We start from the raw sequence: 12,346 nt of genomic DNA, 5'->3' as shown, positions 1-12,346 counted from the left end.
GGAGAGGAACACTGGAATGAGAAAGGGAGCCCAGCAGGTCTTCAAAGCCAACCTTGGGACTCTGAAGAAGCGCTTCAACCAGACAGGAGGTGAGTTTATATCTACTGTCTGACCTCTCACATGGAGATATCCATCATTTAACCCCAGAATAAAGATTCACCATACTCCTAAACACACACACACACACACACACACACACACACACACACACACACACACACACACACACACACACACACACACACACAGTAGCAGTACTCCGTGTAGCAGTACTCAGTGTATTAGTACTCAGTGTATCAGTACTCAGTGTAGTAGTACTCAGTGTAGTAGTACTCAGTGTATCAGTACTCAGTGTAGTAGTACTCAGTGTAGCAGTACTCAGTGTAGTAGTACTCAGTGTAGCAGTACTCAGTGTAGTGTAGTACTCAGTGTAGCAGTACTCAGTGTAGTAGTACTCAGTGTAGCAGTACTCAGTGTAGTAGTACTCAGTGTAGCAGTACTCAGTGTAGTGTAGTACTCAGTGTAGCAGTACTCAGTGTAGTAGTACTCAGTGTAGCAGTACTCAGTGTAGTAGTACTCAGTGTAGCAGTACTCAGTGTAGCAGTACTCAGTGTAGTAGTACTCAGTGTAGCAGTACTCAGTGTAGTAGTACTCAGTGTAGCAGTACTCAGTGTAGCAGTACTCAGTGTAGTAGTACTCAGTGTAGTAGTACTCAGTGTAGTAGTACTCAGTGTAGCAGTACTCAGTGTAGCAGTACTCAGTGTAGCAGTACTCAGTGTAGTAGTACTCAGTGTAGCAGTACTCAGTGTAGTAGTACTCAGTGTAGCAGTACTCAGTGTAGCAGTACTCAGTGTAGTAGTACTCAGTGTAGTAGTACTCAGTGTAGCAGTACTCAGTGTAGCAGTACTCAGTGTAGTAGTACTCAGTGTAGCAGTACTCAGTGTGGTAGTACTCAGTGTAGTAGTACTGAAGGCTCAGTTATGTTTCTACGTTGACCAACACAACGACCCCGCAGACGCTTCGACTCAGTCGTGAACCTTTATGGTTCTGCGTCGGGTTTTAGTGAGCGGACCAATCACAGCCCTCGCTGCTGCGTGGCCTCGACGGAAGGTTCCAGTTTGTGGGAGGCGCACGTCCGGCCCTCACGGTGGACGCAAGGAGGGTCCGCAAGGACGTAAGGGGTCCATAACCCCCTGGAGTTGAGTCAACGTGGAACCAGAACTAAGACTGAAGTGTAGCAGTACTCAGTGGAGTAGTACTCAGTGTAGTAGTGTTGTAGTACTCAGTGGAGTAGTACTCAGTGTAGCAGTACTCAGTGTAGTAGTGTAGTAGTACTCAGTGTAGTAGTACTCAGTGTAGTAGTGTTGTAGTACTCAGTATAGTAGTACTCAGTGTAGTAGTGTTGTAGTACTCAGTGTAGTAGTATTTGTATATAAATTGAAGAAGAGACCAAGGCCTTTTCTTGAGTGTCCAGAATCCTGATATTAAATCAATATTATATAATCACAGTACTATCTAATGCTAGATATGTCTCATCTCATAAATTAATGAAACTGATTGTAAAAGTTTGTATTCAACATACAACATACAATATAACATACAATAACATACAACAAAATGGCCAACTGCAAAGTACAAATACAATTTAATTCACAGATAGCGTAACATGACATATAGTTAATGTAGGTAACGGTTTCTGATATTATAAAATGCCCCCGCAGTGATTAATAAAGTCACATCTTCTTAAATCAAGGGAACGTTTCGCGGGTCTGCCGGCTGCATTACCGGCAAGTAACCAGCAGGGGGTGCTGCTGTGCTGCCGTGTTTCTAAACAGAATATTGTTCCAGTCCGTTGGTCCTTCATTCCTCAACACGACCAACACACACACATGTCCAGAAGTATATATATATACCTAATTAATGAAGACACTCACAAGGGCCAGTATCTGTGGTCGCCAACGCTAAATGCAGAGAACATTTATTATTCTTCCCAGTATGTATTTAATAAGATATTGACTAATATTAAATATAATAAATAAAAACAATTCAGTATACTTACTCTTAATATCTACTTAAATAACTATTACAGTATAATATTAAATAGAATAAATAGATCAAAACAATTCAGTGGACCTACTCTAAATATCTACTTAAATAACTATTACAGTATAATATTAAATAGAATAAATAGATCAAAACAATTCAGTGGACCTACTCTAAATATCTACTTAAATAACTATTACAGTATAATATTAAATAGAATAAATAGATCAAAACAATTCAGTGGACCTACTCTAAATATCTACTTAAATAACTATTACAGTATAATATTAAATAGAATAAATAGATCAAAACAATTCAGTGGACCTACTCTAAATATCTACTTAAATAACTATTACAGTATAATATTAAATAGAATAAATAGATCAAAACAATTCAGTGGACCTACTCTAAATATCTACTTAAATAACTATTACAGTATACCCGTTCAGTATCGGTGGCCTAATGCCCGATCACACTCTCACTCACGCTGACTATAAACGGTCCAGAAGGAGCTCCTCTTTCATGTGTGCGTGTGATGTGATGGCGATGTAATAAAACCGGAGCCCAGTACCGGGATGGTCCGGAGAGACGGGTCACCGAGATGTCCGCGGGCATCTCGGTGACCGAGATGTAACCTAAATGAAATGTAATAGAAATGTAATTTACCGTAATGTTTAATGTAATGTACCGAAATGTAACCTAGTGTAGGGTGGTGTAAGGTGGAATAGGGGGTGTAGGGGGTGCAGGGCAGTGTAGGGTGGTGTAGTTTGAAACTGAGTATCATTTTAAACTGATGATTATTTTGAATGAACTTGAAATGAACTTTACGTTCATAAAGCGCTTTTCAAGTCACCCAAAGCGCTTTACAGAGAAGGGGGGACCTCACTAACCACCACCAATGTGTAGCACCCACTGGGTGATGCACGGCAGCCCATCGGCGGCAGAACGCTCACCACACACCAGCTGGAGGTGGAGAGTGAGGGAGTTAATGAATCAGCCAATCATACAGGGGCTGATTAGGGGCCACATTGAATGAGCCTGGTTGGGCAGTTTTAGCCAGGACACGTTTTGTGAACCACTCTCCATTCTCCCGGTGTGGGGTGACTCCATCACATAAAGACATGTGTTCTGAAGAGGCTCCGCCTCCAACGGCCCGCAGGTTGAGACCCCTGATCCAGAACATTCCAGATCATCTGGGCTCCAGAGGAGCTCTGTGCTCAGGAGAAGAGAGTCACCTGATGTCCAGAGACACATCAGTCCAAAGGCTCTGGCTGGTCTTATTCCTTCATCTATTTATTAATATTAGTTATTGTTATAATATGTTCATATGGTTTGTGTTGTGATGTCTGCGTGTATTTAATGTTAATGAACAATAAAATACATCTAATCTCTCTCTCTCTCTCTCTCTCTCTCTCTCTCTCTCTCTCTCTCTCTCTCTCTCTCTCTCTCTCTCTCTCTCTCTCTCAGGTGCCCACATTGTTCAGCAGATGTATGGTTGTGAGTGGGATGATGAGGATGATACTACTGATGGTTATGACCAGCATGGTTATGATGGAGAGGACTTCATAGCGTTGGACCTGAAGACCCTGACCTGGGTCGCTCCAGTACATCAGGCCTTCAGCACCAAACAGAGATGGGAACGGGATAGAGCTTATAATGAAAGGAGGAAGCACTACCTCACCAAGGAGTGTGTTGATTGGCTGAAGAAGTACCTGGACTATGGGAAGAGCACTCTGCAGAGAACAGGTAGAGTCACATGACCTGGTGGCAGTGGCGGAGCCACCTGGAACCTGACGGGCCACCCCAGGTTCACCGTATGTTTCGTTGAAAGCTCGTTCGCTCTCCCCCCCGTCGACAATCGCGTTTGCGCTCTCTCTCCCCCCCCCCTCTCTCTCTCCCTCCACCCCCCTCTCTCTCTCCCTCCCCCCCCTCTCTCTCTCCCCCCCTACTCTCTCTCTCTCCCTCCCCCCTCTCTCTCTCTCCCTCCGCCCCCTCTCTCTCTCCCTCCCCCCCCCTCTCTCCCCCCCCCCTCTCTCCGACAAGACTCATCCTCGAGTGGACACAACTCTGACCTTTATGGGAGAATATGAAATATTGAATATACTACACAACAAGATTTGTTTTTTACATTGTAAAATAATCTCACTCTCTCTCTTTCTCTCCTTCAACACTCGCTCTCTCTCTCTCTCCCCCTCCCTCTCTTTCTCTCTCTCTCCCCCCTCTCTCTCCCTCTCTCTCTCTCTTTCTCTCCCCCTCTCTCTCTCCTCCCCTCTCTCTCTCTCTCTCTCTCCCCCCCCACCTCTCACTCCCTCTCTCTATCTCTTCCCCCCGCTCGCTCTCTCTCCCCCTCCTCTCTCTCTCTCCCTCTCTCTTTCTCTCCCCCCTCTCTCTCTCACTCTCTCTCTTCCCCCCTCTCTCCCCCTCTCTTTCTCTCTCTCTCCCCACTCTATCTCTCCCTCTCCCCCTCTCTCCCCCTCTCTTTCTCTCTCTCTCTTTCTCCCTCTCTCTCTCCCCCCCCCTCTCTCTCTCCCCCCTCTTTCTCTCCCTCTCTCTCTCTCTCTCCCCCCCACCTCTCACTCCCTCTCTCTCTGTCTCTCTCTCTTCCCCCCTCTCTCTCTCTCTCTTTCTCTCTCACTCACTCTCTCTCCAACCACTCGCTCTCTTTCCCCCTCTCTTTCTCCCCCTCTCTCTCTCTCACTCTCTCTCTCCCCCTCTCTTTCTCTCTCTCTCTCCCCCCCCCCCTCTCTCTCTCTCTCTCTTTGTCTGTCTCTCTCTCTCCCCCCCTCTCTCTCTCTCTCTCCAGAGCGTCCACGGGTGTCTCTGCTCCAGAGGAGCCCCTCCTCCCCAGTGGTGTGCCATGCTACAGGCTTCTGCCCTGACAGGGTGGTGGTGTTCTGGACGAGAGACGGCCAGGAGCTCCATGAGCAGGTGGACCCCGGGGAGGTCCTCCCCAACCACGACGGGACCTTCCAGCTCAGCGTGGACCTCGACCTCACGGCCGTCCCACAGGAGGACTGGGGGAGGTACGAGTGTGTGGTCCAGCTGAAAGGCATCGAGGACATCTCCACCCGCCTGGACCCCGCCCTCATCAGGACCAACGGGGGTAAGACTGGTGTTGGAGGGGGTGGAGGTGGGGAACACATGTCTCACCACCTCCACCTGACCTCATCACAACCACTGCCAGGTCGACCTGGACACTGCTGAAGCTACTGGGTCAACACACAGCTCCAGAACAGATTCTAGAGGAATAGTTACACTAGCCGCGTTTACATGGACACAATAGATCTATTCCTGTCATGCGATCCGAACGTACTGTATATATGGCATTTCCAAAAGTGGTAAGCGAACGTTCTGTCTCTCGCGCACACCTGACACATCTGGACCGGCGGCGACTCAATGGACGTGTTATCACTATTTGGCATTTTTATGTATTTTGTTGGTTTTGTGTGTATCGTTTGTTGGTAAGGTTGGTCTGAAGCGCTCGTAGAAACTTCTTAGCTCTACCGTAGTGGTGATTCAGCTCCTGACGCATTCTCCGCCACTGTAGGCTACAGTAACCTTTATAAATCCCCGGTGCGCATGGAACTGCCACATTGGCAGTGTTGTGTTTCACCAATATACAGTACATTACATATACGGTACAGCAGGCCAGGTCAGCTCGACTCTCTTCCAATAATTTCAAAAACTCGCAACTTCAAAAAAATATTGTAGGCCTATTTTTTTTTACAATTCAAAAATTAACAAAACTGTCTTCTAAATTAATGAAATACTGGGAAACGAATAAACCATTATAAGCAACGAGTGAACCTAATAAGCGGTCGAAATATTTTTTTAAACCACCGCCTCTTTCCCTTGACGGTGCGCAAAGCCCGCACGGCGCACACAGACAGGTAGCAAAAAGCAAAGCAGTCTCAGCATAAACACACAGTTGTGTGTTCAATTTGTCCATCGGGGAACACGTCAATTCCTCTAATGCTGACGTTTAAAATAAATCATCACCTATTTACCTTGATCTTCAGCTGTGGCCTTGCTGAACTCCCTGCATCCTCGCTGTCTTTATTCATTTTTTCCAGATTCGTATGGCGGTCTTATCATGGTAAACTAGCTCATTGGTGAACACCTCGTCAGGTGTTTAACAGCGACACACACTCGGAGACAGTAGGCCTAAAGAAAGACAGGTCCATAGCTGCTATGCGCGTTTTATCTGCTCTCGCCGTTCTCCTGCACAAAAATAATGCGTGCCAAGCAGTAGGCCTAGTTGGTCTTAAAGGGGGGAAAAGCAAGTTCAAGTTTAACATCGATTTGCAGTGATCACTTGGCTGAAGGGTTTTATATGCCTATTCATTACATAATTAGCGCATTTGAAACTTGTGTGGCCTATATGACTGCGGCTTATTCTGCATTTTTAAATACATAAATGAAAGGCTTGCGGTTTATCCATGATGCGGCCTATATGCGGGAAATTACGGTAGGCCCCGACAGGGCGAACCGGACCCCGACTTGAAGCGGAGGTCTTGCTTCTCCCTTAAGGGGCTTATTGCTACTTGCCCAAACGAATTTTCAACAATTTATTTGTTACCATTCGTAGTGTTGATCAGCAGAGAAATAGTCTGCCAAAGACGTTGACGTCGCTAAGCAACCGAATCCGCTGGGTTTGATAAGTTACCGGACTACTTGCAGAGTGATACACAGACGTGAATCAGGCTAAAAAGCCACTTTCCTTGACAGTGGTCAAGTTCGGGTTGCATAAAAGTACAGACGGACCAATTGCGAACTACTGCAGCTGCTGATGCCATCTCTCTAAGTTACCCGCACCCACCCCAAACCAATCGGAATAAGTATATACATGTCGATTATAGCGGACTGCACCACCTCTTCTATTCAGCATAGAATTCTATTCCGATCAGAGAATTGTATTCCGATTGAGGCGTATATATGATCTTTTTTTTTTTTTCTTGATTTACCTTCAAGGCAAGAGTGACATCACCGTCCCAATCATCATTGGGTTCCTGGTTCTCCTCCTCGCTGCTGCTGCTGCTGCTGTTGTTGGAGTCTTTGTGAACCGGAAGAGGAACAGTGAGTGGATCAAACTCTCCAGGAGGACTGACACCTGATCTCCACCTGCTCCTACTTCCTGTCCCCTTCCTAGACTCTGATTGGTTGTCTTCACACACTGGTGGTCTGGTGGTAGAAACCTCTCCACCTCTGAATGATGAACCTCCTCCAATGTCCACAGAGACGTTGAAGGCATTAAGAATATGAAAGTATAATAACATGAGGATATTCACCACTGTTACAACACTAATCATTTCTCCTGATCCTTAGGTTCAGTCAAGCGTCACAAACCAGTTGGTGGAAAAAAAGGTAAAATTAGTTTTTATTGCAGTTCTGTTCTTATGATTAATGCTACTTAGTGACTTGTGTATCTCACTGGACTATACAGCTCTATAGATCTAGATACATCTAGCTCACTGGACTATACAGCTCTATAGATCTAGATACATCTAGCTCACTGGACTATACAGCTCTATAGATCTAGATACATCTAGCTCACTGGACTATACAGCTCTATAGATCTAGATACATCTAGCTCACTGGACTATACAGCTTTATAGATCTAGATACATCTAGCTCACTGGACTATACAGCTCTATAGATCTAGATACATCTAGCTCACTGGACTATACAGCTCTATAGATCTAGATACATCTAGCTCATGACTTCACCTCCTCCCACTCTGCTACTTCCCAGGTTCTGACACCAGCTCTGAGAACACTGAGGGGCAGAATCCGGCTCCTGAGGAACAACCTCTGACCACAGTCAGTACTTTACCACTTTACAATACTTATTCACTGTCATATGTTTCCAGTTATAGTCATATTTTGACATAATCCCAATCCCAGTAATAGATTAACAGTCATATTTTAACAGTACTCCCTCACAGTAATATATTAACAGTACTTCATCACAGTAATATATTAACATTACTTCATCACAGTAATATATTAGCAGTACTTCATCACAGTAATATATTAACAGTACTTCATCACAGTAATACATTAACAGTTAGCCTGGCTGTTGCCAGACTAAGCTCAATGGTAGATTGCACGTTGGTCTGGGGAGGCTGCTGTCATTGACTTCAGCACAAGAGGCGGAGTTAAATTGACTCTGTACGCAATTGGCTGCTTGCCGTCGCTTCCCTGTCGTCATTGTGTTAAACCAGCCAATAGCGCGCCAGGGGGAAAAGCCAGCTTGCTGATTGGCTCCTGCAAAAACGTATCGAAACTAGAAAGGAATGTATTGCTCTTCTCCAGACCCTTCTGCAGGGCCAACTCAAATCACCGGCAGAATGGGCGGGGCTACCCAGTCTAATAAACAGTATCATCACAGTGATAATGTGTTTAATGTTTAATGCTGACTTGTGCTTCCTTGCTGTTTAGGTTCAAAGTTAAATCATGATGAGGCTTCTCACGTTCAGCTTCCTAAACCAGGATGGAGTGGATCGCTGTTCATTTATAATCCTCACAATCAGTTTTGGGACTTCAGCTAACTAAAGATGCTACATTTGCTTAATTACAATAACGTTCATAATTAACTTTGTTTTGATAAAAAACATCAATCCGTAATAAGTGTAAATCAGTTAGATCTCTGTATTTGTAATAGATTTGATTAAACTGGCTTAAACTTGCAATCTTTCACTGATGCTTGGAAACCAAAGCAACACGACCTCACCATGATGGCCATTTTGTTTTGGTTCTAACTGCTTCATCTTATAACCTTTTAATTATGATATATTGTTTAGTAATGTTTAAGTTTGAAATAATGTTTAAAGATTCAGAATCAAGATTTTGGACAGTGAGATTCTGTCAAGTTTTAAAACAATAATCAATAATCTTAACAATAATTTAATGTGTTTCCTTAAAATATATTATTTGAGAGTTCTTGCATTGCTACATAGGCTACCACAATCGAGCTAGGCTGCTTTAGCTTTAATGCTCTTTGTTGTATTTTCTGTGTTCTTTGGGGAATTGGATCATATATACTTGGGTTATTCTGTCAATAAAATACATAAAAATTGTTTTGCCTACATATATTTACTATACTTATCGTTAGGTTAGGTTTAGATACTTTGTTTAGAGGTTAGGTTTATTATTAAAGGTTGTTAGGTTATATGTTAATCCTTAGGATTAAATTGACAAATATAGACTAATTGATTTTAAAATATGAAATTGAATAAAAAAATACAGAAATGAATAATACAAAATTCTTATGTTAAGTTATAAAAAAAGAGAAGCCATGTGATACATAAACATTTACAAAAACATTTATTAATGGCATTTATGATTTTAGGTAATTGAGATATGTACCTATTTAGCCTTTCATTTATTCAATATTTGATAATATCCTATGATATACAACATGAACACAATCATACTAAATGTAAATAGCTTTAACATCATGAAAACAGATATAATCTGTCAGCAGATCAAATAACAGAATGTATAAATCCTCATCCAGTCCCCACCCAGCTAGCGTGTAGAACCAAGATGGCTGCCGGGTGAATAAGGCCCAGGACTGATCTGACTGGTTTGGAGACAGGCTGGCTGGGCGACCTGATTGGCTGCCTGGGTCACATGGTGTGCTGAGGGTTGGCTCTGGAAAGCCCCGGTAGCTGCAGCCTGGTTTCCCGCCAGAGACCAGGAGCACCACAACACCAACTGTACAAACTGCCACAACACCGGCCTCCATCTTGTCTCCTGACGTCAACAGAAGCGCCGAATGGCGGCTGTGGTCACTGCACACGGCGTCTGATTAAAGACAATAAAAACATTGGTTTGGTCATAGTTTATCAACATTATTTTACAATGTTAACAACAAGCCTTTGACCCTGGCTCTAACTTTAAATTTGGTTTGTCATTAAAGTCAGATTGTAGTGACCTACAAGGGGCATTAGAGGGAGACATTCACCCAGTCACCTGCGCCTTTAAGAGAGCGGGCGGGTGGAGGAAGGGGAGGTCCTTAGCCGGCACACCTGGTCCCTGGCTGTATGTGAATTGTTTTGGAAGTAAACAAACCCAACCTGCCTTCGTCTCCTGTGTCGTTGTTTTCCGCACTTCCACATTGGTGACCCTGAGAAAAAGAACTATGTCGAAACCCGAAGGAAGCAACGGCTACTCTGCAATGCCTGGACCGAGCGGGGCTGGAGAAGCTGTAAGTGTCTGCACCGCGACCATCAAGTTGCCCGAAATTTGGCAGCGCAACCCGCGGCCGTGGTTTCAGCACATCGAAGCCCAGTTCCAGCTAAGAGGAATAACGCAGGACGTTACGAGGTACTTCCATGTGGTGGCGGCGTTGGATGCCTCGACGACGGCCAGAGCGATGGCACTGCTAGAGGCTCCACCGGCTGTCGGGAAGTACGACGCGCTCAAAGCATTCCTGATGAAACTTTTCGAACTGTCGGAGCTGGAGAAAGCAGACCGCCTGCTGTCCCTTAACGGCCTAGGGGACAGCAAGCCGTCCGAGTTGATGGAGAGGATGCTGGCTGTGCTGGGTTCGGCTGATCCCGCATTCCTGTTTACTCACATTTTCCTGCGGCAGCTTCCAGCGCCTGTGCGCACTGCGCCAGCCTGCTCCCCCTTCTCCGCCTCAAAGGACTACCGCCAGCTGGCTGCGGAAGCACACAGGATTTTCCTTGCCAATCGGCAGCAGTTTGTGCACGCACTGCTCCCTACCCATGGCGTTTCGACCCCGCCGACCCCTTCGGAGGACACCTTCGGCACCGCAGCCGCAGTGACGGCCCGCCGCCAGCGCGACGACGGGTTGTGTTATTACCATGCCAGGTTTGGAGCCAAGGCTAAGCAGTGTCGCCAGCCATGCAATTTCGCGGGGCAGGGAAACGCCAGGGCCAGCACTCATTAGCAGCTAGGGGTGCTGGCCGTGACTGCAGGCTGCTGTTTGTCACCGACTCCATCTCCGGCCGGCGTCTGTTGGTCGACTCGGGCGCCCAGCGCAGCATCCTGCCAGCTCAGCCTGTGGACACCATGGCTGGCGGACACGGCCCGCGGATGGACGCCGCCAATGGCACGCCTATACGTACCTATGGCACCAGGTATGTGGAGGTGTGTTTCGGCGGGCGGCGCTTCGGCTGGGACTTCGTTATGGCCGCTGTGTCTACACCGATCCTCGGCGCGGACTTCCTCTGTGCCTTCAGGTTGCTAGTGGATGTTACGAACTGCCGCCTGATCGATGCTGTGGCCTTTGCTACATACCCCTGCACGCTTGGAGGGGTGGGTGGGCTCTGCCTGTCACACACCTTCGCCACAGGGGATCCATATCAGCGCTTACTGGCCGAGTTCCCTGTCCTCACCACACCCACGTTCTCGTCGGCAGTGGCTAAGCACGGCGTGGAGCACCACATCACCACCGTCGGCCCTCCAGTCTACGCTCACGCTCGGCGCCTCGACTCCGCAAAGCTTGTGATTGCCAGGGGGGAGTTCAACACCATGGAACGCCTCGGCATCGTGCGCCGCTCGAACAGCCCATGGAACCCCCCCCCTGCACATGGTGACTAAGGCTGATGGCGGTTGGCGCCCATGCGGCGATTTTCGTCGCCTGAACAACTCCACGACCGCCGACCGGTATCCTGTTCCGCATATACAGGACTTCTCTGCCCACCTGGCAGGGGCCACCATCTTTTCCAAGGTGGACCTGGTGCGGGGATACCACCAGGTACCGGTCCACCCACTGGACGTTCCCAAGACAGCGGTCATCACGCCCTTCGGCCTGTTTGAATTCCTGAGGATGCCTTTCGGCCTTAAGGGGGCGGCACAGACGTTTCAGCGCCTGATGGACTCTGTACTGCGGGACCTGCCGTTCTTGTTTGTCTATCTGGACGACGTTCTGGTGGCCAGCGCATGTGCAGAGGAGCACCTGACACACCTCCGGCTGCTGTTCGAGCGGCTCAGCGAGCACGGCCTCATCGTCAATCCGGCCAAGTGTCAGTTCGGCCTGTCGTCCATTACCTTCCTCGGACACCACGTCACTCCACAGGGAGCGGTCCCCCTTCCCGCCAGGGTGGACGCCGTCGCCGGTTTCCCACGCCCCCGCACTGTGAAGTCCCTGCAGGAGTTCCTGGGCATGGTGAACTTTTACAACAGGTTCATCCCCCATGCGGCTCACCTCATGCGGCCCTTGTACGGGGCCCTGCGGGGAAAAGGGCCCAGGGATGACGTGGACTGGACCCCGGGGAGGGACGGAGCATTTGATGCGGCCAAGGCTGCGCTGGCCACCGCGGCGTTGCTGG

The 12,346-nt window shown here is 47.2% G+C and overlaps 1 protein-coding gene across 2 annotated transcripts; it reads left to right on the top strand.

The window, feature by feature from the left end:
• The first annotated feature begins 6 nt into the window (after positions 1–6).
• On the top strand, positions 7–9,121 carry LOC311376747 (class I histocompatibility antigen, F10 alpha chain-like). 2 transcript variants are annotated; one of them, XM_084491226.1, is made up of 7 exons: positions 7–89; positions 3,511–3,789; positions 4,847–5,146; positions 7,015–7,119; positions 7,369–7,407; positions 7,795–7,862; positions 8,484–9,121. In XM_084491226.1, the coding sequence occupies exons 1-7, from the start codon at positions 17–19 to the stop codon at positions 8,493–8,495; spliced, it is 876 nt and encodes a 291-aa protein (XP_084347352.1). In that variant the 5' UTR covers positions 7–16; the 3' UTR covers positions 8,496–9,121. The 2 variants fall into 2 exon arrangements, with proteins under 2 accessions (XP_084347352.1, XP_084347353.1); XM_084491227.1 differs by lacking the exon at positions 8,484–9,121 and having other exon boundaries at positions 7,369–7,406; positions 7,793–7,862.
• The last annotated feature ends 3,225 nt before the right edge of the window (positions 9,122–12,346 follow it).

This window comes from Micromesistius poutassou (genome assembly GCF_964030765.1).
Source record: "Micromesistius poutassou genome assembly, contig: SCAFFOLD_5262, whole genome shotgun sequence".
In the NCBI taxonomy this organism is placed as follows: Eukaryota; Metazoa; Chordata; class Actinopteri; order Gadiformes; family Gadidae; genus Micromesistius; species Micromesistius poutassou.
The sequence above is the reverse complement of the archived record's forward strand: the minus strand, read 5'-3'. Positions and strand labels throughout refer to the sequence as shown.

Bases quoted from the DNA above. Each gene is read 5' to 3' on its own strand.
- LOC311376747 (XM_084491226.1), top strand. From the start codon at position 17: ATGAGAAAGGGAGCCCAGCAGGTCTTCAAAGCCAACCTTGGGACTCTG. The intron at 3,790-4,846 runs GTAGAGTCACAT...CTCTCTCTCCAG, and splicing joins GAGCACTCTGCAGAGAACAG to AGCGTCCACGGGTGTCTCTG. The intron at 7,408-7,794 runs GTAAAATTAGTT...GCTACTTCCCAG, and splicing joins ACCAGTTGGTGGAAAAAAAG to GTTCTGACACCAGCTCTGAG.